This window comes from Mus caroli, unplaced genomic scaffold (genome assembly GCF_978045245.1).
Source record: "Mus caroli unplaced genomic scaffold, Mus_caroli_1 scaffold_13, whole genome shotgun sequence".
Lineage (NCBI taxonomy): Eukaryota > Metazoa > Chordata > Mammalia > Rodentia > Muridae > Mus > Mus caroli.
This window is the reverse complement of record NW_028227268.1, coordinates 100091054-100118827: the sequence shown is the minus strand read 5'-3', so window position 1 is coordinate 100118827 and position 27774 is coordinate 100091054. Positions and strand designations below refer to the sequence as shown.

The 27774-nt window shown below is 36.2% G+C and overlaps 1 protein-coding gene across 3 annotated transcripts in view; it reads left to right on the top strand.

Moving 5' to 3' along the window:
- Positions 1-27774, top strand: part of Usp34 (ubiquitin specific peptidase 34) — a 189522-nt gene that overhangs the window by 53922 nt on the left and 107826 nt on the right. For 2 of the 3 annotated variants that reach the window (XM_085829073.1, XM_029483282.2), the window contains exons 11-23: positions 4296-4421; positions 4593-4722; positions 5796-5831; positions 6276-6406; positions 6996-7717; positions 10741-10955; positions 13603-13718; positions 13808-13935; positions 17290-17379; positions 18767-18862; positions 20624-20706; positions 24695-24849; positions 26593-26706. In XM_085829073.1, the coding sequence (XP_085685199.1) occupies positions 4296-4421; positions 4593-4722; positions 5796-5831; positions 6276-6406; positions 6996-7717; positions 10741-10955; positions 13603-13718; positions 13808-13935; positions 17290-17379; positions 18767-18862; positions 20624-20706; positions 24695-24849; positions 26593-26706 (2142 nt within the window). The remainder of the gene's footprint in view (positions 1-4295; positions 4422-4592; positions 4723-5795; positions 5832-6275; positions 6407-6995; positions 7718-10740; positions 10956-13602; positions 13719-13807; positions 13936-17289; positions 17380-18766; positions 18863-20623; positions 20707-24694; positions 24850-26592; positions 26707-27774) is intronic. The other variant, XM_085829072.1, reaches the window with a different exon arrangement.

Sequence of the window (27774 nt, the reverse complement as noted above, 5' to 3'; positions counted from 1 at the left end):
GATAGTTTTTATTTTCTGTGACTATCTGTTTATATTCTTTGACGTTTATTAGTTGCCTTGTTTGATTATTCTTTTTAAACATTTATTTGAGAGAGAGGGCTCATACGGCATGGCACACACATGAAGTCAAAGGACAGCTTGTGCGAGTTGGTTCTTACCACCTACTGAGATTGCACTTAGTGGAGGATGTCTTTACCCCCTGAATCCATCTTAGTGGCCCACCCTTAGATTGTGTGTGTGTGTGAGAGAGAGAGAGAGAGTCATATCCAAACCCAGTGTCTCCTGTATCTGTTTCTTTGGGGTTCTCCCTTTAGAGCTGTCTTAGGTCATAAATATCTTTTGATTTTGATTGCTTTTATCCTGGAATATTTTTCTTTCCACATCAATTATGGCAATTTTGCTAGGTATAGTAGCCTGAGTTGGTGATTGTGGTCATTCGGAACCTGAATTTGTATATCTGTGCCTGTCTGAGTTTTAAAATTTCTGTTACTGTGATAGGGCTGCATTTGTATGTGTCTTGCAATTCTCCATTTTTTTTTGTAATTCTTTATATTTAGTGTTTTGATTATATGATGTGGAATTTTCATTTTGTCTTGTTTGTTTCTGGTTCTGTGTATTTACTGCTGTTTTGTATGTCTCTTGTACATGAATGGACCTTTTCTAATATCTAATGTTTGGGAATGTTTCATTTGTTTATATTGAAAATATTTTCTATGTGCTTTTTTTAGTTAAACTTCCTTTTTTAGTTTAATCCCAGACATTACAGTACCGTTCCTTTCCCTTTCCTTCTATGTTCTATATTTGTTTTTTTGTATTTACTGTTCATAGTTTTAAAAGCCTTTTTTTTTTTTTTTTTTTACTCAAATGCAGCTCTTACTCCAGCTTCTCTCTTAAGCCTGATAGCCTGTCCTCTCTTTGTCCATTTTGACTGTGAGGCTTTCTAGTGACTTCTGTTTGCATTAGTGAATTTTGGTTTTAGCATCATTTAGTTTCTTTCTCAATATTTGTATCTCTTTTATTGAACTTCATTTTTATATTCTGTATTGGCTTCTTTATTCCATTTCAGTGTGTGCTATTTTGAAAGCCATACAGAAATTTATGTTTTTTCATTTCTTTCATTTATCACTTATTCTTTTAATTCTTTGGAATTTTGTCTAAGCAACCATTATTTTAGGCTATTGGGGATAGTACTGGTAGATTTTCGAGAAATGTTGTGATCCTTGTCTTCTTTGAACACACTGTTTTTGTTTCTATGAAGTAGATTTGGAGTTAATTATTCCAGTTGATGCAAACTTTAAGGCTAGGCTAAGAGATAGCCGTGCTCAGGCAGAAAGGTAGATGGACCTGAGAATAGGTTGTGGCCTGCTCAAGGTGGGCTGCCTCTCAGCCTTTGAATTTTATTTATTTTGTTTTGTTTTATGTGTGTAGATGCCTCTATGTACCATTTGCATGCCTGCTTCTCATAGAGGCCAGAAAGGACTGTAGGATCCCCTGGAACTAGAATTACAGAAGGTTGTGAGCTATCATGCGGTTGGCGGGAGTCAAACTCTCTGGAAGAGCAGCTAGTGGTCTTAACCACTAGTCATTCCTCCAGCTCATAATTTAAATTATTTTGACTTCTTTTGTATAAGCTTTCAACCAATTGATCCCCATTTGGTGGTTATTAATGTATCCTTATTAATTTCAGGAGAAGGGACTCACTTTGCCCTGGTTTTTCATGTATTTGCTTTGTGGAGAAGTTATTTCGGATTTTTTGGTTTTCTTTTAATTCTGAATCTGGTGTATTCATGTATGTATGTGTTCATTTACCTGTAGTTATGCAGAAGTATATTCACATGAAGGCCTGAGGGCTGTATGAGGTGTATTTTTTTCTCACACTCTACCTGTGGCCTGTCCATCCATCATCCCCCCCCCCCCCCTTCTTCCTTTTTTGATGCATGTTTTTTTAATTTAATCTAGAGCTCACTTAATCAGGTATACTAACCTGGCCAGCAGTCCCTGGGGATTCTCATATCTTTTCGCTGATTTTTGGATTACTGGTGCACTACTCTGTCTGTTTTTATATGCAAGCTTGGGATCTGAACTCAGGTCCTCATGCTTGGGATATATATGTGTGCTCTAGTGACTGGGTCCTTTGCAAGAGTCAGCAGTGTTCTTAACCCACTGAGCCATCTCTCCAGCCCTGGAATTCTTTCTTGTAACTCATACCTATCTCTAAACTTCCATAGTGTGTTTTGAGAAGTACCCCAATGAAAGTGAATTTTTCCATTTCAGCTATTGTAATTTTGATCTCTTTAACTTTTTGTTATGAAATTTTCCTACTGGTGATCTTTGTCCAAACACTGTATTGAAGGATTTTTTTTTTAATCCCTTTTGTTTGACTGTTGGGGAGGGCATATGTATGGAGGTCAGAGAACAAATTGCAGAAATCAGTTCTCTCCTTACACCGTGTAGGTATTGAGGATTGAGCTCAGGTTCTCAGGCTTGGTCTCTGGTCGGGATATGTGTGTGTGTGTGTTTACTAAAAGGTGACTAAACCAGCTCAGTCAGTCAACAGGGTCTCAAGAAAGGGAGTAAGGATTGAAAAAGAAAGACAGACACAATGATCTCATGACTCTGCCCACACTGAGGCTGAAGCAGGTTTATGTCTCTCCAGCCTGCTTATATCATTCCAGGTACATCCAAAAACATGGTCAGTTCTTAGATCAGAAAGTAATTAAGGAAAGTAGTGAACAAGGAGATCACACAAGAAAGTAATCAAGGGTAGTAGTAAGCCAAAGGATCCCACGAGGTAATAAGTAAAGTAGCAAGCAGAGAGATCACACAAGGTAGCAGTTCAGCAAAGCAGGAAACAAAGCCCCATGGTCTCTGTTTCTGACATTCTTATCTGAGCCTTCTTCCTTGTCTGATCCCAGTGACAAATGCCAGAGTCCCATGTCACCGAAAGCTCTCAACAGATAGGTATAGCTCTTAAAGGCCTCCATGTGTGTGAGGTGGAGGAACAGGTCCTGGCTGGCCTGGAAATCACAAGAGATGCATCTCCCTTTGCCTCTCAAGTGTTAGGATTAAGGGTGTGTGCCACCCATGTGCTTTTGAAAGGTTTTATAATAGAGATGTTGAAAAGTCTTTGTCCAGATGCTCTAATGGTGGTAAACCTTTTGAAACTCGAATTCTCCTCTCCTCTCCTCTCCCCTCCCCATTACATTTATTACATGGTTACTATTATATTTTTGTTGTATATTTTACATTTCTACTTTTTATTAAACAGATTTTTTTTCTATCATTTGGTTTAGTCTTGAATTATTTTGATAAGAATTTCTAGTATGTTCTTTAGAAATTGTTGACTATTTGTAATACACTGATAATCAGAATATAATCTACCTGGAAGCATTTTGCTTGTTACTTTTTTGTAGTTGTTGTTTTCTCAAATCAGTTTTTTAAACATTTTATGTAAAATTTTATGTGTATGCATGTTTTGCCTAAATGTATATCTGTGCACTACATGTGTGCAATGCCTATCAGAGACCAAAAGAGGGCTTTGGATTCCCATGGGACTGGAGATACACTGCCATATGGGTGCTGAGAATTAAGTTCTGGACTCTGGAGGTGCAGCCAGGTGCTCTTAGCTGCTGAGTCATCTCTTTAGTCTCTGTTCTTGTTTTTTTTTTTTTTTTTTTTTTTTAAACTTTTTAATTTATTATATGTAAGTACACTGTAGCTGTCTTCAGACACTCCAGAGGAGGGAGTCAGATCTCATTACGGATGGTTGTGAGCCACCATGTGGTTGCTGGGATTTGAACTCGGACCTTCGGAAGAGCAGTCGGGTGCTCTTACTCACTAAGCCATCTCACCAGCCCTGTTCTTGGTTTTAATTGTCTATATTATAGCCATTATTTTTAGTATTGGGTACCAAACCCAGGTTTTATATATTTCCCCAGGTATATATTTCCCCAATCTCTTCTAGTTTTTGTTGTTGTTGTTTTGTTTTTTGTTTGTTTTGTTTTTTAATGTTAATGCTATTGATATTAGGAATTCTAAAAACTTAGATATTATTTGTTTTTTTTTGTTGTTGTTGTTGTTTTTTTCTTGACTAAAAGTTAGTTGTAGTTTGTTTGGTTTAGATAAGTCAGTTAAATTTTACTTTTAATTAAAAAAAATAGTACCATTTATGCTATCCAGTAATTATTCTTTTTTCTAATGTATGAGATGCTTGTTGACTTTGCAACCTGGCTTTTTTATGTCATGTAATTAGTTTACTTTGGGCAGTTTGTTAAATGTTTGTCTTTTTACTTTAGCTGAAGCACTGTAGTCGATATATTCATGACTTATTCCCTTCACTCATCAAGAATCTGGACCCTGTGCCACTTAGACATTTACTTAATCTGGTCTCAGCTCTCGAACCAGGTGTTCACACTGAACAGGTAAGACGTTGAGAATATACCTGTACGTTTTGTTTTCTGCACAATGAGGATTTTGTGTAGTTGTTAAGATAACTTCACTTTTAATTAATGTACATTTAGATTTTTAAAAAGATGTTAAAATTTTTTTATATGTCTGCCCCAGAGCTTCTAACCTTAATTTCTCTCTTTTAGACACTGTACTTGGCATCCATGTTAATTAAAGCTTTGTGGAATAATGCACTTGCAGCTAAGGCTCAACTATCTAAACAGAGTTCTTTTGCATCTTTATTAAACACTAATATGCCCATTGGAAATAAGAAAGGTTAGTCAAGCATATTGTACCACAATAAGTTGTACCACATTTTGAATTTATTACTAAGGTGTTAAGTATTTTCTACTAGTACATTTTGTCCACTCGTATCAGAATATTGAAAATGCTGTAAACCCCACAACTCCATTGAATAAAGCCTTGTTCTCACACATAGAAAGCCCTACACCTTTGCTCATGTATCTCGCCACTGTCTACTACAAATGATGTGTAAAGTGACTTTAGCGGGTATTTGCAAGCCTGGAAATGGACGTTTGTGAAAGAAGTGTATGAATCAAAAATGAATTTTGTGTTTAGACTTCTAAAGTTCTAGAATAAACACAATATGAGGCACATTAAAATCACATGTAGGGGCTGGTGAGATGGCTCAGTGGGTAAGAGCACCCGACTGCTCTTTCGAAGGTCCAGAGTTCAAATCCCAGCAACCACATGGTGGCTCACAACCATCCGTAATGAGATATGACTCCCTCTTCTGGAGTGTCTGAAGACAGCTACAGTGTACTTATATATAATAAATAAATAAATCTAAAAAAAAATCACATGTGTTTCAGATAAAAGATACTTAGCATGTACTCAGCAGCCACCTTCCCTCACAGTGAAGTGTGGGATAGGAATCCTGTTTGGAATGGGAAGGATGCTCTGTATCAGATGGTTAATAAAGTGTTTCTGGGTACTGGTTTTTGCTGAATCTTTAAACAATGTATATATATTTTCAGAAGTTAGTAAATTTTTTCATGTTTAATTTTTCTTTTTTTTTTTTGGGAAAGGAACAAAATGTTTTGTTAAGTAATTTTCAGATTAGAACACAATTCTGTGTTTGGATTTTTTACGTCAGAGTTTTTCTAACTTGTTGGTTGAATGTATGAGTAATTTCTAAAGAGTTTCTAAAACTATATACTTAAACCTAGCAGTTTCTTTGGGCATATGCTACTGTTGTAGAACTTTGTGTGCAGGCACCCACAGTAGGCAGCAGGCTTCCTTGTCCGTGTCTTACATAACCCTCTGTGCTCTCCCAGAGAAGCTCAGTCACTTAGAATGTTTCCCTCCTGTTTCTCCTTTTCCTTCAGAGGAAGAAGAGCTTAGAAGAGCAGCTCCTTCACCTTGTAAGTCAAGCCTTAGAATGCATGACAGTGTGACTTTGGAGTTCTGGTGGTCTTTGAGATTATTCATTTTATGTAGTGTATATATGTTTTTCCAGTTTATGCTACAGTCACAATTACATTTTGAGAAGAAGACAGATTTTTAAACTGTAAACTATTCATCTCACTTTTTCTTTTTAAATCTCTCTTGTGGAAGTCCTAAGCCTGCTAGACAGCAAACAACTAACTATACCAGTGAGCTATAACCCCATGCTTCCTCTTACCAGTTTTTTAAAATCATTAGTATTTAGATTTGAATGTTTTATCTTTTTTAGAAATAACAAATTTAGAGGTTTTATTTTTGGCTGGTTAGCATAAGGTTTGATAAATAAAGGAATCAAAGTGTGTTATCCTATCAGATGTATGTTAATTAAAATCAGAAACAAAAATGTAAAAATTTATTTTTAGGGTCCCCAGCAGCGAGTCCTCAAAGTAGTGATAACAGTGACACACATCAGAGTGGAGCCAGTGACATTGAAATGGATGAGCAGCTTATTAATAGAAACAAACATGTGCAGCAGCGACTGTCTGACACTGAGGTAAGGAAGTACTCAGAATCTCTTAAACAGAATTTGTGCCGTGTTTGTTATTTTAACTGAGAATGTAAATACTACTCTGGCATTTCTTTACATCTCTTTTGATGTTTTCTTGAGGGTTATATTCATTTCGCAGTATTCAAAGAAATATGGCAGGACTGTTGTTAGCATTTTAAAAAAGTATGTTGTGGCCAGGTAGTGGTGGTGCACACCTTTAATCCCAGCACTTGGGAGGCAAAGGCAGGTGGATTTCTGAATTTGGGGCCAGCCTGGTCTACAGAGTGAGTTCCAGGACAGCCAGGGCTACACAGAGAAACCCTGTCTTGAAAAAACAAACAAACAAACAAAAAAGGTATGTTGTGGGCTCAAAAGATAGAGCAAAGGTAAAGGCACTTGCCACCAAGACTGACAGGCCAGGGATCCCCGTGATCCACAGTAGAAGAGAACCAGCTCCTGTAAGTTGTCCTGTGAGCTTCACATGTATGCCCTAGCACATGTGCATATAGACACTTGTAATAAATAAAATCTAGTTAGCCAGTTTGTTTCTTTTTAGCTGGTCTGAATTTTTAAATATATTTGTTTATAAATACAGGAATCCATGCAAGGAAGTTCTGATGAAACTGCCAACAGTGGTGAAGATGGAAGCAGTGGCCCTGGTAGCAGTAGTGGGCGTAGTGATGGATCTAGCAACGAAGTCAATTCAAGCCATGCAAGCCAGTCTGCTGGAAGCCCTGGAAGTGAGGTGCAATCAGAAGACATTGCAGACATCGAGGCCCTTAAAGAAGAAGAGGAGGAGGAGGAGGAAGAGGAAGAAGAAGAAGAGGAAGAAGATGATGAAGAAGAAGAAGATGAAGAAGACGATGATGATGAGGACGACGATGATCATGGTCACAATCCTGCCAAAAATACTTGTGGTACAGAACTTCGAAACAGAAAATTAGAAAATCCAGCAGGCATTTGCTTGGGGGAATCCCAAGGCACATCTGAAAGGAATGGGACAAATAGTGGAACAGGAAAGGACCTGGTTTTTAATACTGAGCCATTGCCATCTGTAGATAACCGAATACGAATGCTAGATGCCTGTGCTCACTCTGAAGACCCAGAACATGGTATTTCAGGGGAAGTGAGTTCTGCTCATTTAGCACAAGGTTCTCAGGAGGCTTGTATCACACGAAGTGGGGACTTCCTTGGGGAGACTATTGGGAATGAGTTATTTAATTGTCGGCAGTTTATTGGTCCACAGCATCACCACCACCACCACCACCACCACCACCACCATCACCACCACCACCACCACCACCACCACCACGATGGGTAAGCATGCTTAAGAATAAATGCTTAGGGGCTGGCGAGATGGCTCAGTGGTTAAGAGCACCGACTGCTCTTCTGAAGGTCCTGAGTTCAAATCCCAGCAACCACATGGTGGCTCATAACCACCCGCAATGAGATCTGATGTCCTCTTCTGGTGCATCTGAAGACAGCTACAGTGTACTTACATATAATAATAAATAAATCTTTTTAAAAAATAGAACAAATGCTTAGTTTACATTTCTTGTAGTAAAATATTGCTAGTATTTCTTCAGTTGATATTTATTTTAGTTAAATACTATTTAGGAGTAGTGTAATGCAAAATATAAATGCAATTTTCAAATAAGTAATTTTAAATTTTATTGTTGTCATCTTAAAAGAAATGCAAAATAAAGGCTAAGACTATGATTGTTGCTAAGTGTACCTCAAAGGCCTTGGTTTACTCCACAACACTTCATACTTTACTGCTTAAAAGACCGTAAATACCTTAACCATTACATAACTAAAGTACTTTGCATTTTCTATTTAAACATTGGATAGTATGTGTATGTTTGCTTTTGCAAAGCTGGGCAGTAGATCCAGTGATTTGCTTGTGCTATGTATGCATGTGCCTAGCTTTCTTCTTGACTCACCTCAGTGTTTTCGGTAGAATCACAGTACATCTCTATTCAAAACAGTTTTTCTTCTCTGTGTAATGGCCACAGGTGCACAACAGATATTGTACTGTTTTATTAGGCAGCATAAATTTGGAAGCATAAATTGCTTCAACTCTTTGTAGCAATTCTCTGAAAGCACATGTAAGAACACTTGTGGAAATTTGGATTAAATATTGATGAAAAACATTGATATTCTAATTTTAGGTTATTATTAAGGATGATTGCACTGAAAGGTTTTTGTGTTTGTGAAGTATTATTTATTGTATTCAACAGTAAGTGATTCTGTTATTTGTGGAATTAAGTAGGACTAAGTCCTTAATTTTTTAAATTTTTTCTTTTCCTCTTCCTCTACCTCCCCTTCTTCCTCTTCCTCTCCCTCCTCCTCCTCTTGTTTTATTTATTATTATTATTATTATTATTATTATTATTATTATTATTATTTGAGATAGTATCTAACTGGGTAGACCAGGTTGTCCTCAAACTCACAAGAAATCCACCTGCTTCTGCTTGGGATGATAGGCTTGTGCCACCATGCCTGGAACCTTCTTTGTTTAAAAAAACAAAACAAACAACAATAGAAGTGTTATAGGATTATTGGGAAAATTTCATAGGCCGCTCTGTTTGCCACAAATGTGTAATTAACTTTTAACCTGCAATTTATTGTCGGTATAAGCAGATATCTTGGGTTGATGTTGAGAGAGGAAAGTTTAGTTTATCATAATTATCTATAAGAGAGGCTTGCTGTTTAGCCAAATTTTGTAAAATTCAGTTAAGTGAACTCTATATAAGTATGTTATTTTATTTTTATTTTCATCATGAAGGTATTCAAGTTTTTCAGGCACTGTTCTTTTAATTTTTTACTAATTTAGTTAATTTTTTTTAGTTTATGTGCACTATGGCTTTCCCTGCATGTATGTCCCCTGGAACCGCAGTTACGGACAGTTTTTAGCTGTAACTCTGTAACTCCAGTCCCAATGGGTATTGGGAATTGAACCTTCCTTTGGAAGAATAAATAGTGCTCTTAACTTCTGAGCTTTCAGATCAAGGCAGTGAGAGTTCCTTACTCTTGCCACTGTGGACCTTTTAGAACTAGATGATTCTTTTGTTTTGAATTCATAACTGTTTGGATGCTTCTTGGATATTGTTTGTGGTTTTGCAGAATCCTCAGTTCTTGTCTATAGATGTCAGTATCCCTCATTTGTAGCAATAACAAGATAAAAAATGTATTTAGACATTGTTAAATATCTGTGGGCTAACTCAGCACTGATGAGTACATTTGGTTATTGTCTCATCTAGATGTACACATTACCAGCTGTCCCTAGCAGTGCTGATGGTGTGTGGTAAAACCAAGGTGCAGGGAGGACACTGAGTTTCAAAGGCTGCATGTTGTTCATAGGGCTCATCCACTTCCATAATAATTAGCTCTTCAGTGTCTACCTCTCAAGTTTAAATAATTGCACTTCTCATTCGGCCTTTTTCATAATCTATTGCTTGTCAGTCTCTGAATCAATCCTGACCTGAACCTTTCATTGTTTTTCGTTTTGTCTTTGATATCATGACAAGTACCCAGCGTGGTATTATTTAGAAACAGTGCACGCCAGTAGCTCTTTGTTGAGTTGAAGGAAATTAATTTGGAGACTGGAAATTTTTTGGTGGTGCTGAGGGTTAAGTGCAGGGCATTTTCCGTATTAAGTTTGATCCATACTTTTGAGTCCTCCTCAGGAAATGTCAAGTCTACATAGATTTCTAGTTCGTATATTGGTGTAGTTTTTAAGTGTCTCAATATTTTATAAGGTTAAAATGTTTCAACCTGATGCCGGGCGTGGTGGCGCACGCCTTTAATCCCAGCACTCGGGAAGCAGAGCCAGGAGGATTTCTGAGTTCGACTCCAGCCTGGTCTACAAAGTGAGTTCCAGGACAGCCAGGGCTATACAGAGAAAACCCTGTCTCAAAAAACCAAAAAAAAAAAAAAAAGTTTCAACCTGTCTCTACTACTACACCACACAGCTTCCTTTCTAATGATATAATAATTTGTGCTAAATGTAACAGAAGAGAGTTAGAAAAGTTTATAGCAAGACACAGTACTATATATCTCAACCTCAGTAGTTGGAATACTTAGCCAGGTGTATCTCTGAGTTTGAGGCCAATCTGGTCTACATAATGAGTTCCAGAAAGCCCAGAGATACATAGGGAGACTGTTTTAAAAAACTAAAAAAAAAAAAATGCTTATGATGTGTGATGAAATTATAGTTTCAAGGGTTGTTATACAGGAGAGCTTGCATAGCCTTCAGTAGGACTTGAATTTAATGCCTAGCACCCTTCCTCAAAACAAAGTTTGTGATTATTAAGTTTATGTTTTTCTGTTTTTTGTAGACATATGGTTGATGATATGCTAAGTGCAGATGATGTCAGTTGCAGCAGTTCCCAGGTCAGTGCAAAATCAGAGAAAAATATGGCTGATTTTGATGGTGAAGAATCTGGATGTGAAGAGGAGCTAGTTCAGATAAATTCACATGCAGAACTAACATCTCATCTCCAACAACATCTTCCCAATTTAGCATCTATTTATCATGAACATCTTAGTCAAGGTAAGTAAATATTACCTTGTTCAAAGCAGCATTAATTTAATTGCATGGTTAAAAAGAATAAACTGTTACTGTTATATTTAAATGGTTTTGCTAAAATAATTAAAAACTAACTTTTCCCCAAGAGAATAAAATCCTAATTACTCCATTCTGAGTATAAAAGAAGCCTTTTTGTTTGAGGTACTGGAGTTGAATAAACAAGGGTATTTTACATTGTTAGCAGTTATTCTGCTATTGGGGTGGCATTTTTATCAAGTGATGTTTGAATGAGAAAGACAATACATAAGTAAATATAGAAGTAAAATAAACAAAATATGATTACAATAGAGTTTACTTTTAGGAATTTAGAACCCACAGATAAATACAATATAAAAGATCTTCACAAAAGTGTATGGTTCTATTTAAGTGAAATGTCTTAGAGTTTTCAGATCGGTAGAGACACGTGCGGATTACTTGGAATTATGGAGGGCAGGGAAGATAAGAGCAGAGCACTGCTAAAGGACAGGGTTTATCTGGTGATGAAATGGTTAGTCAGATCACCCTAAAGTGAATTTAAGACAGTCCCCACACTCATGGAGGGAGAGGGAACCTCAAAACTTGAAGCCAGTCTATAGTTACAGAATGCAGTCCTCTGTCCCCAAACCTCAACAAAACAATAATAGAGCAAGACGATGAAGAAGACCAATAACGAAGAAAGGAAAACAAAAAGGGGAAAATGTTTAGAATTGGCAATTTAAAGATCTTTAATTCTTTTCTTGATTATATACCATCAGCAGATACCAGCTTAGGTTTTGGAATGATAGAGCATTACAATGTAAGGAAACTTGGTAGATTGGGTTTTTGGTAAAAGGACTGTAGAAGGAATATGTTCTTTTGTAACAATGCAGTAATTTCATGTGTTCTTTCTAAGTAATTTATTGTATTGTGATTGTGCTGTTTCTTTCTACTTTAGAGCTTCCAGACTGGATTCAATTCCATGTTTATCACATTGTTACCATTCGTTTGTCACATGTTAATCCATATGGTTATGTATTACTGTTCCAAACTCATTTTACAAGCGTTTTAGTCCTCTAGTGAACCCCTCCATTGAGATGAGCAGTTAAATTTGTGTCTGCAATCCAGGAATGATAGATGCTTATATTCTCAGGTTCTTAGGTAGATGGAGAAGGTTTTCTGTAGCTGAGTAGTCTGAGGTCAACTTGGATCGCATAGTAAACCACTTTCTCTAAAACAAACAAATAAAAAAAAACCTGGACCAAAGATTTCATAAAAGAAGATATGTAGAAAAGATTATAGTATAGTCTATATTAGTTAGTACTATATACATATCAGAATGCATAAAAATCAGGGTTTGCATTAAGAATGTACAACAAGGCTCAGTTGTTAAGAGCATTCATTGACTATTCTTCTAGGAGACTCTGGTTCAATTCCCAGTACTCATATGATGTTTTCAAATGTATGAAATTCCAGTTCCAGGGGATCTGGCATCCTCTCACACATAAACATGCAGGTGAAATACCAGTATACATAAAATAAAAATAAATCTTTTATAAAAGAATGTATAATATTTGGAATATAAAATAACAGCCACTTTCGAGAAACATTTTATTAGAACATCTTATTTGTAAATTAGGTTTTTTTTTTTTAAATTAAATTGGCTATTTGAAGTAAATCATCCAATTTCTATTTTTAAAAAGATTTATTTTAATTTTTTTTGAGTGTTGGTGTTTTGCCTGTATGTATGTCTATTCATTGTCAGTGGAGGTCATAAGAGTCTCAGATCCCTAGGGAATGGAGTTAACAAAATGGTTGTGAACCACCATGTGGGTGCTGGCATTCAAACCTGGGTTCCCTAGAAGAACAATTAGTGCTTTTCCCACTCTCCCTTTTTTTACCTGAGGTGTACTGGGGGTTGGCAGTAGCAGGATCTCATCATATAACTTTGCTGGCCTGGAACTATCTGTCTCTTCATCTGAGTGCTGGAAGGAAAGGCATGTGATATGCTGCTGTGCTCTACTCTGCTCTCTGCTCTTCTCACTGCTCTTCACCTCTTTCCCTCTTTCTCCCCTCTACTTCTGCCCTCCCTCCTTCCCTTCCTTTAAGCAAAACAGGTTTTGTTTTTGTTGTTTATGTTTGTTTGTTTTGTTTTTTGAGACCGTGTGTCTGTGTGTAGCTCTGGCTCTCCTGGAACCCTGCCTCTGCCTCCTGAGTGCTGGGACTGAAGAAGGCATGCACAAACTAAGGATAAGGATTTTAAGTGATTATACCAAAGAACATCTACTGGAATATCCAGTTATTAGTCTTATTTCAGATTTATATATATATATATATATGTATATATATACAATACATATATTTATACATATATGCCTCATGACTTCTAGATATTCGTATAATTCTTTTGATATGATTCATATTTATTTATATATAAGTATATCTTATATTTATTAAAAAGAGTAGAGAAAATAGAAATGAAAACTACTGTTTTACTTTAGCATTCACTATAAACATACCTATTGATGTTCATTCATTAGTGAAAGAACTGTGTTGATATATTTTATAATCTCAAAACTTACTGTTAGAGTTAGGATTGGTTAATTTGCAAATTCTGTAATTGCTGATTACATTCAACTGTCTTGCTCTCTTTTAGGACCTGCAGTTCATAAACATCAATTCAGTAGTAATGCTGTGACAGATATTAATTTGGATAATGTTTGCAAGAAAGGAAATACTTTATTATGGGATATAGTGCAAGATGATGATGCAGTAAGTTGTATAGTAAATCCAAAGAACATAAAAATCACAGCAAAATGGAATCAGGATAAGTGATAACTACATGTATTTTATTTTTGTAGATTAATCTTTCTGAAGGATTAATAAATGAAGCAGAGAAACTTCTCTGTTCTTTGGTTTGTTGGTTTACGGATAGACAGATTCGAATGAGATTCATTGAAGGCTGCCTTGAAAATTTAGGGAACAACAGGTAAAGACGAATTACAATTTTTTCTTGTTGAGTAACAGTGTTTTCTGTGCCTTTGTGTAGAATAGGTGTACTATTCAAGTTCTGTTACAAGGTCAATACCCCTTTTTATTCAGCATCCAGGTTAGCTTATTTCTCACATAAGGAAAAGAATAGTAACAGTTTCTTTAATTTTTAAAAAGTGATTAGCATGTATTTATCTTCAAGAAAATGAGACTCATTGTGATACTTTGACACATAGCTTATATTTTTTTTGATCCTGGCAACACAGCTGCACTTTGTTTTCAAATTGCATTAAATGTTCTTGAGCTTTCTTATGTTGTATATAAAGAAGTTAAATAAGTGAAATTAACATATAACATGTAAACATTTTAGAAACATTTGTTATTCTAAGGAAATGAAGTTGATTTTTTTTTTTTTTTTTGCTTTTGTTTATTTTTTCCTCTTTGGCCTCACCTTCTAAAGTATATAAAAGATTGAGGTTAGGGACTCATGGAGGTGAGTACATAGTGTATAAAGTTTTTATATGTCATTCATATTCTAATAAACAGATTTTTACAAAGTACAACATACTATGTATTGTTGTCATTCACACCTGTTATCCCGGCTCTTGAGAGGCTAGGATAGGAGGATTGTGAATTTGAGGCCAGTCTGGACTACATACTGAAACTATGTCTCCGTGGGTGTGAAGACTGAGATCAGAAAGAGATGTCTCTGACATGAGTTGCCTGTTTCTATGACATCTGGCATTAAGCTGCGCATAGCTGAGTTCCATTGGAGAGTGGTTTCACACGTAGCACAGCAGCTGCCTTGTGCCAGTGCTTGAATGCCAGTTCTCCACACAGAGGTTATTTGGGAATAAAGAAATGGCCAGAGGGTAGAGATGCTGCTGCTAAGACTGAAAGTTAATGTGTTCTTTTAGATCTATACAGTGGAAAAGGGAACAGACTTTAGAAAAGTCACCCTCTAACCTCTGTACCTGTGCAGGTTTGTTGTGGCAAATGAAGCCCATACCCACAAACACAAACTAAATGTACTTTTGTTTTTTGTGGGTCCCCCCCCCCCCCCCCAGGCTTGGTTTGGTTTCTCTGTATAGCCCTGGCTGTCCTGGAATGCACTTAGTAGACCAGGCTGGCCCCGAACTCAGAAATCCGCCTGCCTCTGCCTCCCAAGTGCTGGGATTAAAGGCGTGTTTTTTGGAGAAAATTTATTATTACTGTTATGTATGTTAGTGGTTTGCCTGTTTTTCTGTGTACACCATGCTTTTGCCTACTGTCTGTACAGGCTAGAAGTGGGTGTAGGGTCCTCTGCAGCTGGAGTCACGTCACACGTGCTTCTGAGCTACTGTTTGAGTGTTGGGAATGAAACCTGGGCTCTCTGGAAGAGCATCCAGAGCTTTTAACCACTGAGCTGTCTCTCAAGCCCCAGTCTTTTTCTTTTTAAAAAACTATTTGCATTCAATACACAATTCTGAAATTTGCTTTTGTGATTTATAATGATGTTCTCAAAAAAATATTTTTTTTGTTTCTCATTGATTTTATTTTTGTAAAGACAAGTGAAATTGGCGTGTTTTTTAGTATTACTAGTATTGTGCCACCTTTTTTTTTTAATGAAAAATAAAATCAGCATGTGTAAGGTCTCTTCTATTCACATCAACACATTCACATATACAGTATATACCTAGAAACACAACCAGTTATTCTGTGCCAGTGAGATAATCCAGTGTGATAAAAGCACGTGCTGCTTGGCTTGAAGCCTGGGTTTGATCTTCTGGACCCAAATCCTGCTTCCACTGCTTACAACTTATGCATTGATCTTCACATACATGGCTTGCGTGCACACATGGAAGTAGCTGTCTATTGTTTTCAATTTTAAACACAAACACCACCTATTCTTTAGGAAGCTTGAAAGAGGTCTATTTAATAATGATTCTAGGTTTTAGACTGTAGATACAGGTTAGGTGATAGAGTGCTTGCTTAGTCTGTAAAAACCTAGAGCTAATCCCCAGCACATAGACCAGGCCTAGTGGCTCATAGGTCATCAGTCAGGTCACCCGGCTTGCTTGAAAAGTGATTTTTCTCTTACTGAGCCATTTTTATTGACAAACATGTTTGAGTATTTCAGAACACTTAGAAATTTTAAATATTTATTCAAAGTATTTACTTAGTTCTTAGATATCATTATCTTTATTACTGTTCTATTACTCTTTAGTTTATACCAGTATAGTGTGTTTCTACCCTCTTTTATTAAATACTGTTTTCTAGTTTTTATAATACTTTTTCTTTCTTTATCCTTCAAACTTTTATGAACCATATATTTTCATATTCCTTGAAAATCTTGCCTTTAAGTTCTTTAGCTCTTTTTAAGAGCAACTATGTATTTAGTATGTACTTTTATGTATAGATTTTAATTCATAAAACAAAGGTTGTTGCACAGCAACCTCCTACCTACTTTTACTACACACACAGTTGTACCCAGGACCTTACAGATCTTAGGTAAATAGGGCACTGTTGTGTTGTTTCCCAACCTACAGGTAAGTACTTTACCAACTCAGCTGGCACCTCAACACCTTTTCTTAGATTTTAGAGTGATTCCGTTTCTTTTAATGTTCTTCTATGGAATATGAAGTGCAATTTTACTAGAAATACAGTATATGTATGGCAGTGATCAGTTTCAATATAAATAGTAATTTGGGAAAGAGAATAACTATGATAAACATTTTCAAGAAGAAAAAAATACTTTAAAAGGCCTTTTTATCTTGGTTTTAAACCCAGATATTTTTACTTTATTTTATTTCATTTTATTTTTTATTTTATTTTGTTGGGTTTTTTTTTTTGTTTGTTTGTTTCCAGACAGATTCTCACTGTGTAGCCTTGTCTAGCCTTGAATTCACAGTCTCCAAAATGTGGGAGTTCACCCAACATTACTGCCCTCTGTGTCTTAAGTCTTGGTTCGAAGGTTTTGAACCTGGAATTTTCTGTCTACACACATAAGTTAGACATTAGAAACAAAATCAATTTTATAAGGATATATGTATGATACATTAAGAACATTTATACTTGAGATTCTTTTTTTTTTTTTAAAGATTTATTTATTTATTTATTATATGTAAGTACACTGTAGCTGTCTTCAGACATTCCAGAAGAGGGCACCAGATCTCGTTGCGGATGGTTGTGAGCCACCATGTGGTTGCTGGGATTTGAACTCTGGACCTTCGGAAGAGCAGTCGGGTGCTCTTACCCACTGAGCCATCTCACCAGCCCCCTATACTTGAGATTCTTAAGGGCCAGATTTCTGTTAAAAACCTAGAGTCACTTACTTGTTTTATCTATGAATCTGTGCTTTTTCTTTTTTCAGATCAGTGGTGATTTCACTTCGTCTTCTTCCAAAACTGTTTGGTACTTTTCAGCAGTTTGGAAGCAGTTATGATACTCATTGGATTACAATGTAAGTGGTTACATGATACAAAATACTTGTTAAGAGGTCTTTGAAAATTTATATTGCCAGGCTTTTACTGTGACTAAAAAAAAAAATTGGGTTCCATAATTTAAAAATGTTTTTCCTCTTTTTTGGTCTTTTAACCATGTACCATGATTAACTATTAGTAGATCTTTGTTTTCTTTGTAGTTTGAGAATAATACTGTAGCACTCAGTGCTCCAACTCTAGAGAGAACTGCAGAGAACTCCTGTGGTATAAAACCACCTTATAATAGTGATAACCTTAATATTGCCATATTACTCTTTATATTTATGGAGAAGTTATAATTAATTAATGCTCAAATACTTCTTTGAAGGATAGTGCTTTGGTAGGAAAAAGCTCTGAGCTCTTGTGCTATTTCCAGTTACTCAGCATTTTGGCATATCATATATCACTCTCTTAAGCTTTTTTCTTTGGTTTGTATATTTTTTTTTCATGTTGACAATCTCACTTTGTTGGTATGTTTCCCATGGTGCTTTCTGTTTAGACTGTAGTGAGTTCATGCAATAGTCTCCAAAACAAAGAAAAGACAAATCAGCGCTTTTGTCCCTTCAAGGCGTTGACTTTTTATAATTACAGGCGCTGGAGAGGTGACAACTGTTAAGAGCATTCCGTCACTAGGATTTGATTTTCAGCATCCTCATGGCAACTTAAAGCCGCCAGTCTCAGGGGGTCTGACAGCCTCTTCTCTTTTCCTTTGGCACTGAATGCAAATGGTGTTCAGGTGAACACTTAAGCAAAATACCCATACACTTGAAAAACAAAATGATAATATTTGCTTTACCTTAAAATTATTTTACATACTTCATTAAGTTTTATGTGTATGGATGTGTTTGCCTGTATGTGTGTTTGAGCATCTATGGGTCCAATGCCTATGGAGGTTAGAAAGAGTGTCTTATCCCCAGGGATTGAAGTAGTAGTGGTAAGCTGCTATGTGGGTGCTAAAATTTGAGCCTAGGGCCTCTGGGAGAACAGCCAGTGCTGTTAACCACTAAGCCATCTCTCCAGCTCAATAAATTAAAAAAATTTGAGATATAGTCTTATAGCTTTGGCAAGCCTGAAACTTGCTAATAAGTAGGCCAGGCTGGCCTTGAATTCAGAGAGATCTACCTGCATCCCATGTGCTGAGACTATAGATGTGTACTGTCAGCCAGACATGGTGATGCGTGTCTATAATTCCAGCAGTTTGAGGCCAATGTGATCTATAGAGAAAGTTCCAGGAGTACACAGAGAAACCTTATCTCAAAAAACAGCCAAACCAAAACAAAAAGTTCTACATTTGAAGATTTTGTAAACTTTCTTCCTTTTGTTCTCTGTCTCTTTCCCTTTTAAGATTATTTCCTTTTAATTGGGCAGGTGGGCAGAGAAAGAACTGAACATGATGAAGCTTTTCTTTGACAATCTGGTGTATTACATTCAAGGTATAAGGGAAGGCAGACAAAAGCATGCACTGTAAGTAATGTTTTGAGAGAGTTATATGACTTCTTGTCCTCTGACAGATAATTTTCTGCTTTTCTTCCATTAATATATAAAAAATAGAATATTTTTATAAAAATTATAGGAGAAATCAGATATTGCAAGATTTTTAGGAAGTTATTTTCATAATTCTTAGTAAAGTTAGTTTAACTTGGGTTGGTTAATTTTCACTATTGAAATTGTTGGAAATCGTTGTTAAGAGTTAAAAGTAAACATTTTCACCAAGTGATGGTGGTAGCCCAGGACTTTAATCCCAGCACTCTTGAGGCAGAGATAGGTGGATCCCTGAGTTGGGGACCACCTAGTCTATAGGATGAATTGACTGCCAGGGCTACACAGGGAAATCTTAGCTAAAATCCCCCCACCCCCATAAAATCCAGAAATCTTTAATATTTTTCTAATGTAGTAGGACTTTGATTTTAAAATTGTGAATATATCTTTAAGTTATTTATTTTATGTGTATGAGTGTTTTGCTTTCATGCCCACAAATGTTACTTGCTTTATCACTTTAATGTCTATTGGCTGCAGAAGGACAGAGAGTGGGCATGGGAACCTGGAGTTACTGACAGATGTGAGTTTCTGTGTGAATCAGTAGGACATCAAGTGCTATTTTTAATGATATACAGCAGCCCTTTTGAGGAAGACAGTCCCATTTTACAAATGAGATCTCTAAAGATAGGAAATAGCAAATAACTTACCCAAGGACACAGATGTAGTGAAGAATGGACCTAGGATTTATGTCCAACAATGTATTTCTACCACTCAGTTTTTATTTACTTTTTGAGCAGGATTTTGTTGGTCTAGAACTGACTGTAAAGCCTAAGTTGACCTTAACTTTAGTTCTTTAGTTAGTCCTTGGGTGGTGTGATTTCAGGCATATATTCCACTCTCTTTGGAGTTTTTTTTTTTTTTTTTTGTTTTTTGTTTTTTGTTTTTTGGTTTTTTCGAGACAGGTTTTCTCTGTGTAGCCTTGACTGTCCTGGAACTCACTCTGTAGACCAGGCTTGTCCTCGAACTTAGAGATCTGCCTGCCTCTGCCTCCCAAGTGCATCCAAATACCCAAGCAATTTTTTTAAAAATTCACCTTAAGTATAATGTTTGTGACTGTAATTAAATAAAATTACAGGATTCCACAAAATAGTGATAAAAGGTGTGGATTGCCTTAGAGTGCTTTCTCTGTTCTTCCAGGATGTGTAATAGTCTAGTGTGGGTTTGTCATAATTATCTGTTAACTTGGATGTTCGTTAGCAGTTAGGCTGGTAGCTGCTGTATGTTGGCCTAGCAATTTAAGCCTATATGTCCAGGTTGGGGGGATCTGGTGGACTCTTCTAATTTTGCCACAGGCAAAACATTCATGTATATAAAAAATCTAAAAAAAATTTTTAAAAGGCTTAAAAATACTAATTTGAAAGTATGCTTTATTTTCTTCTTGGAATTTCCATGAATTTCTTAATGCATCCATTTGTATAATTAAGACAATGAGGTATTATGAACCGTATGGAATTTGTACATTTTTAGTGCATGTTATGACTAGGAATATCAAATATCTTCTAAAATATCGCATCTTGTTGGGTGTGTTAACCTAGCCCTGTAATCTTAGTGTTTGGCCAGGTGTGAGACAGGATGATTGCCATGAGTTCAAGGCTATCCTTCATCTGCAGCGTGGAGACCCTGGTTTAAAAGTACACAGAAGAAGAACGAATGGGGTCCTGTGCTAATTCTTCTATGGTTTTGTAGGTACAGCCATAGTGCCGAAGTTCAAGTCCGACTGCAGTTCTTGACCTGTGTGTTTTCAACCCTGGGATCCCCTGATCACTTCAGTAAGATTGCAGTTTCTTTTATATTTGTTTCTATGTTTGTATGTGCATTTGTGTTAAGAATACATGAGAGCAGTCCTGTTGTTAGCCTTGGTGACAAGTACATTAACCTATCTATATGGTGGCATCAGACATTTAATTAAAACATTTTTGATAGACATTTTAAATAAAATCCCCATGGATTTTTATAATAATTTTAAGTACTTTTACATCTATCTTTGAGCATGAACTATTACATTTTTTTAGGATATTATTAAAACTATAAGAATGACCATGATAAATTCTCTTTGGCTTTACTGCTTTCAAATGTTAGTTTTTCAAGGTGTAAAGTATGTTTCTTAAAAATAAAACATTGAAAAAAAACAAAACAAAACAAAAACATTGGGAATAGGAGAAAATACCGCCTTAGGGTAACTACATCTTTTATCACTATTTTGTGGAATCCTGAAATTTTATTTAAATACAGTCACAAACATTATACTTAAGGTTAATTTTTTAAAAAATTGCTTGGGTATTTGGATGCTCCAGTCATATTTCAAGTAATTTAAGCTGTTTCATTGATATTTTATCTTTTTTATTCCAAGTACAGATCAATTTTGTAGATTTAAGAATAGGGGCCAAATCTTCATAGTGGCTTTCTTACATGGAGGAGGAACTGTGGTTCTTTTGACTGATGTGCGCTCTCTCTCTCTCTCTCTCTCTCTCTCTCTCTCTCTCTCTCTCTCTCTCTCTCTCATTACACTGATTCTCACTTCTTTCCTGTGTCTCCATATCAGACCAGCCTCATTTTTCTTTCTTTTTTTAAATTTACTAATTTATTCTGTTTAATCCACAAGCTTTATATAGCTTTAGTTAAAAAATAAAATAAAACAAGTGAAACCAAGACACTGCCCAGGCCCTTCCAGCCCACCAAATACATGAGCCCTTCAGTTGTGGCTACCAATTGGAAGAGTGAGGAGAAACATGAATGGGAGCCACCATAAAACAAATGTATATAACTGTAGGGTCTGCCCAGGGTCTAGGAAGTCGCCTTTACAAAAGAGGAAGAAAAGAGAAGAAGTCAACAAAACAAAACCAACTGACAGAGAAAACCCAGGGTTCCAAATCAGCTTAGGAACTGTCCCACAGGGCGGCCCTGCAGCTCTAGGGCTGGGAGCCTGCCACACAGCAGACTCCACAGGCAACAGAGTGAACACTCACTCAGGCAAACCTCTGTGCTGCTTCAACAGTGGTCTCACTTCTGGGCAAGCTTACAAACCTATACAAGGTTGGAAGCATAATTTATGTGGGTGCTAAGATTCAAGAGAAAAGGGAAGAAAGAAAAAAAGAAGAAAAAAGAAGAAGAGAAAAGAAATAAAACCAACCTCTGGGGAAAGGCAAGACCATTTAAAGGAACCACAAGAATGCCAGCAATATTCAAAACCACTTTTTTAATAAGGAGACTTTTTTTTTTTTGGCTTAAAGTATTTTACTCTAAATGTCAATGAAAGAATGCCACTAATACACCATGGAAACCTTTGTAATATAAATCCATGCCACCCCCCACCCCACTTCAATTTTTAAACATGGTGAACTTCAGCCTAGCAATTGTTACAACAAATGTTATAGTCTAAAGCTCAAACACATTTGAGCAACTTTTGAAATTGAACTGAGTACAAACCAAATAAAATTTACAACATAACAAACATGTCCGCCTAGGACTGGGGACACTTGAACCTTTCGCATGGATCCCAGGGCCTTCTCCCATAAGTGCCTCTCTAAGTCATCAAGGTTGTCGTCTTCAGCTTCACTCTCAGACTCCTTCCTGGGCTCTGCTGCTGCTGCAGGCTCTTCCTGTGCTGATGTGGTGATGGCAACAGAAACAGCTGCAGGGACTGCAGGAGCTGGGGTGGCCAGGGCCTCAGCCTTCTCCTTCTTGTGTCTTTGTGCTTCTTGTGTTTCTTGTCCTCCTCCTTCTTTTTCTTTCCACCTCCTTCTTGACCAGAGGAATAACAAGCACTTGTAACTGCTAGCACACCTTTTCAACCCTTCATGTTGACTTTTAGCCATACACTTCCTTTCTAGAAAACAAACTATAACTCTGTGTGTTTCTTTGGATACAGGGTCTCCCTGTATGGCCCTGGTTGTCCTAAACTGCTTATATATCATTAATTGGCTTTGAACTTAAACTTCTTTTGCCATATGACCCCAGTGCTGAGATTACTGTTATTGAATGATAAGCCTTTCAGAGTATATTGATACTTAAGTGAATGTTTTTTGATACTGTGGAATGCCATTTGATTCTTAGTAATTACGGGGATTTTGGTTATTTCCATACTTTGTCTTCCCAGACTGTAAAAAAACTAGAGTAGACTTTGGAATGAACTCCTGAGGTTAAAAATCCTTTGAGTTGTTTATTTTTTCTTAAATTCTTATTCAGACTTGTAATTGCATGTGATGTTTTGTGTTTCATTTTACAGAGTTCTGTATCTGTTTTTCCTTGTTATACTTGAGAATACTTTGACTCTTAGGTCAGAGTACTCTATATATCTCATTTGAATCTGGCATGAGAACTAGCTTAATCCTTTGCATTACCTCATTTCTTGCACTTTTGCTTTGTTCTTCATAAGGATCTCTTCCATAGTGTATAAAAGTAGTGATTGCTGGCCTTTATTTCCGTAGACAGCTTTTGGGCATGCCTTCTACTCTTGTAATTATCAGCATTAGAATTGAATCATCAAAAATATTTTTGATTACCTTTCTCCAGTTATTGTTATCATAATACAGTGATTTGTTTGCCCTTTATGAACCCTACATAAATTTTAGACCTATTATTTTATGATTCTTCTAGAATGCTTTGCTTTTTTTGGTGTTGCTGAAGATTGACTCATGGGCCTCATTATGCCAGGCAAAACACTGTGCTAATGAGCTCTACCCCAGCCATGTAACGGTTTTTAAGTTGTTTGTTTTTAATTATGAGTGATTATGTCTATGCAATACTTCCTTTTTAATTAGGTATGTGTTGTATGTGTTTTTGTGTAGGTATGTTGGTTCTCATGGAGGCCAGAGATGTTAGATCTTCTGGAGCTGGAGTTATAGGTGGTTATAAGCTGCTGAATATAGGTGATAGGTCCTCTGAAACAGTAGTACAGGCTCTTAAACTGCTGAGTCATGTCTCTAGCTCTGGTGTTTCTACTTGTAGAGCATAAGTTGTGGAATTTGTTTTAAAATACTTTATATAAAATGTGCTCAGTCAGCTCCTTTACATATCTGGCTCTAGCTGCTTTTTTTTTTTAATTTTTAATATTTTTATTACATATTTTCCTCAATTACATTTCCAATGCTATCCCAAAAGTCCCCCATAGCGCCCCCCACTTCCCTACCCACCCATTCCCATTCTTTTGGCCCTGGCATTCTCCTATATTGGGGCATATAAAGTTTGCAAGTCCAATGGGCCTCTCTTTCCAGTGATGGCCGACTAGGCCATCTTTCGATACATATGCAGCTAGAGACAAGAGCTCCGGGGTACTGGTTAGTACATCATGTTGTTCCAACAATAGGGTTGCAGATCCCTTTAGCTCCTTGGGTACTTTCTCTAGCTCCTCCATTGGGAGCCCTGTGATACATCCAATAGCTGACTGTGAGCATCCACTCCTGTGTTTGCTAGGCCCCGTCTAGCTGCTTTTAATACAGTGAATTAGGACCAAAGTGTTTTGTATATTCCTGACTTAAAATTTCTAGACAAAAAACCATAAGGAATTACTACTGATCTAGTAATTATAATATATGTATTTATAAAAACAAACTACATATACATATGTGTCCAAAGAGAGAGTATACCTTTTTTTTGCATAATATATAAAATGCAGATGTCCAACTCACCAGTATTGTGTTACTTGGCAGGTGCAGGCAGGTCAGGTACAAGACTAGAGTGAGCTATGTAGCAAAGGTCCTGTTTGACACTCCTAACCTCCTAAATTCATAATGTACAAAATATGTTATTTCTGTTTAGGGTTAAGCTTAGAGCAAGTGGACATTTTATGGCATTGTTTGGTAGAAGACTCTGAGTGCTATGATGATGCACTTCATTGGTTTTTAAATCAAGTTCGAAGTAAAGATCAACATGCAATGGGAATGGAGACCTATAAACATCTTTTCCTGGAGAAGGTAATTACATCTTAGAAGTTTGATTTGCATATTCTTCTAGATGCATTCAAATCTCTTCAAATATGACTTCTTGTCTTCCTCTCACTTACATAATTTTTAAATAGGACAAATGCATCAGTTTTTGATGATCCTTATATAACTTTTCTAATTCAGATTTTCCTGTCATGTTATATTTTAACTAAATGTAAATTTAGTTTTATTTGTAAATGTTGTTTATTACTTATTTGAGAATTTGGAGTAATTAGAATAATATTTATGTATGGTAGTAATCATAAATGTTAATTAAAAAATGATTGTCCAGTTGTGAAATGTGTGCCCATAACCCACATCTATGAATTTTCTTGAACTAAATTAATGTAATTTCAGCTTATCTTCTGGTGTTTTCTGGCCAATTATAAGCTAGCACACCCATATGTTATTTGAAAGACCTTTTAGGAAGTATAGTGGTGACAGTATGAGTCTGTGTTTCTCTTCACCAAAGTCATATGCTGTAGGTATTCATTTATTTTATAAAGTATAACAAACATTAGTGATGATAAGGTGTGTTGGGTGTGACCGTACATTATGGAGGAAAGAGGATAAGGCATTCAAGTGTCCAGCATAGCAAGTTGGAAGTCAGTCTGGGCTGCAGAGGACTGTGTCTTAAAAATAAGGACCGCCCCCCCTTGTTTTGTTTTGAGACAGGGTTTCTCTGTGTAGCCCTGGCTGTCTTGGAACTCACTTTGTAGACAAGGCTGGCCCCGAACTCAGAAATCCACCTGCCTCTGCCTCCCAAGTGCTGACATTAAAGGCCTGCACCACCACTGCCCGGCTCTCCTCTCTCATTCTTAAATGTTTTGTTTGTTTGTTTTGTTGTTTATTTCAAGACAGGGTTTCTTTGTAACAGCTTTGGCTGGCTTGGAACTCATTCTGTAGACCAGGCCAGTCTCGAACTCTCAGAGATCTTCCCGTCTCGGCTCCCCAAGTACTGGGATTAAAGGCATGTGCCACCACCTCCTGGCTCTTTAAATTTTCTTAATGTTTTTGTTGTTGTTTTTGTTGTTGTTGATTAGTAAGGTTCTCTTAAACTCAGTGTCTCTGTGTCAGAGTATATACAAATGAGTTTTAGGGTAAGGTACAGATAAAATGCCATTTATCATGTATTATTCTCTTCAGTGCAAATACATTTAGTTTGATTATCTTTTAAGTATATAAAGTCAAGGTATTTAATAGGTAACAAATTGTTTGGGGCTGGAGAGATGGCTCAGCATTTAAGAGTACTGACTGTTCTTCCAGAGGACCTGAGTTCAATTCTCAGCAACCACATGGTGGCTCACAACCATTTATAATGGAATCAGATGCCCTCTTTTGGTGTGTCTGAATACAACAAGAGTGTACTCACATAAAATAAAAACAAAAACAAAAAACAAATCAAAAAACCAAAAAAAGCAGATTGTGTGTATTTAGTTCCCCTAGTTTGGTTGTATGTGTCTATAAATTCAATTTTCAGTATTCATATGTATGTGTATATTGAAAATTCATATATGTATATAAAACATTCATGTATATATATTGAAAATTGAAGCACACATCAGGCAGGTACTTTTATTTGAAGTATACATCTGTTCAGGCTTTGTGTGTTAAATTATTCAAATGTTTATAGTTTAGCCAAATCTAATCTGGTAATTTTAATTCTGCATTCTCTTTAGTAAAATTAGTAATTTTATATGTAATAATAGAATTTAACATTTTTTTTTCCTTAAGATGCCCCAGCTTAAACCTGAAACAATTAGCATGACGGGCTTAAACCTGTTTCAGCATCTTTGTAACTTGGCTCGATTGGCTACCAGTGCCTATGATGGTGGCTCAAACTCTGAGGTAATGCTTAGACTTATTTTTATACTTTAGACTTAACAGATCAATTTTTTTTTGTCTTGAAATTATATTACTAAGTTTTCTTTCTATAAACTTTGGCATTATTATGAAGTTGAATTTTATTTCAACTTTTAAAATGTTGTATTTTTAACTTTGAAAGCAATTCTGGTGTGATTCCCTTTTTCCCCTTTTTATTTTAATTTCTAAAGAGAACTGTGGTTTTGCACTAGAAAGCCTTATATGTGCTGTGGTTTGTTTAGGAGAGATGCCTGTTCTGTTGTTCTCCTTGCAGATCTTGGAATTGTGTGAAATTATTTACTTAATTTGCACGTGTGTACACTTTTGTTCATGTGGAAGTCAGAGAATGACTTTACAGGAGTCAACCTGCTTTTTCTAGTATCTCCTGGGGAATCTAAATCTGTCTACCAGATTTAGCTTCAGGCTCTTTTTTGCACTGAGCCACTTCACTGGCTCTGAAATCCACATGCTATTTGCTATAGCTTCTCTCTATAGCAGTATATACTAATCAATAATATATGGTGATTTTTTTTCTCTTACAATCCATATAGATCATTCATTATGATTAACTGAGTGCACACTCCTATAAATTTGTAGTCTCATGTGCTTCTTCTCCATTATTGGATGGCTGCGGTGTATTTGATTGTCATTATATTCTTCTAATTATAAACTATTATTCAAAGGAATTTTTTGTTGCACATTCTTCTTGTTAGTTAATTTATTAGTAACTTTATTTTTATAGTTTTATATCACGAGAAAGTAGCTAATAATTTCTATGGTATAAAGAATAATTTTAGAGCTGGTGATATAGTTGTTAGAATGGTCTCTCAGCAAGCACAAAACCCTTTGTTTCAATACCAGAACTACATAAACCAAGCAGGTAAAGTGGTAAACAACTCTAATTTCAGGATTTGGAAGGTGGATCCTGGAGGGTCAGGGATTTTGGTTAATCCTTGGATACATAGTGAGACAACATGAGATGTTATCTCACAGAGCAATAATTTTGCTTGGGTGTAATATGTGCTTTTCTATCTTTCTAGTATTGCTTTTGTT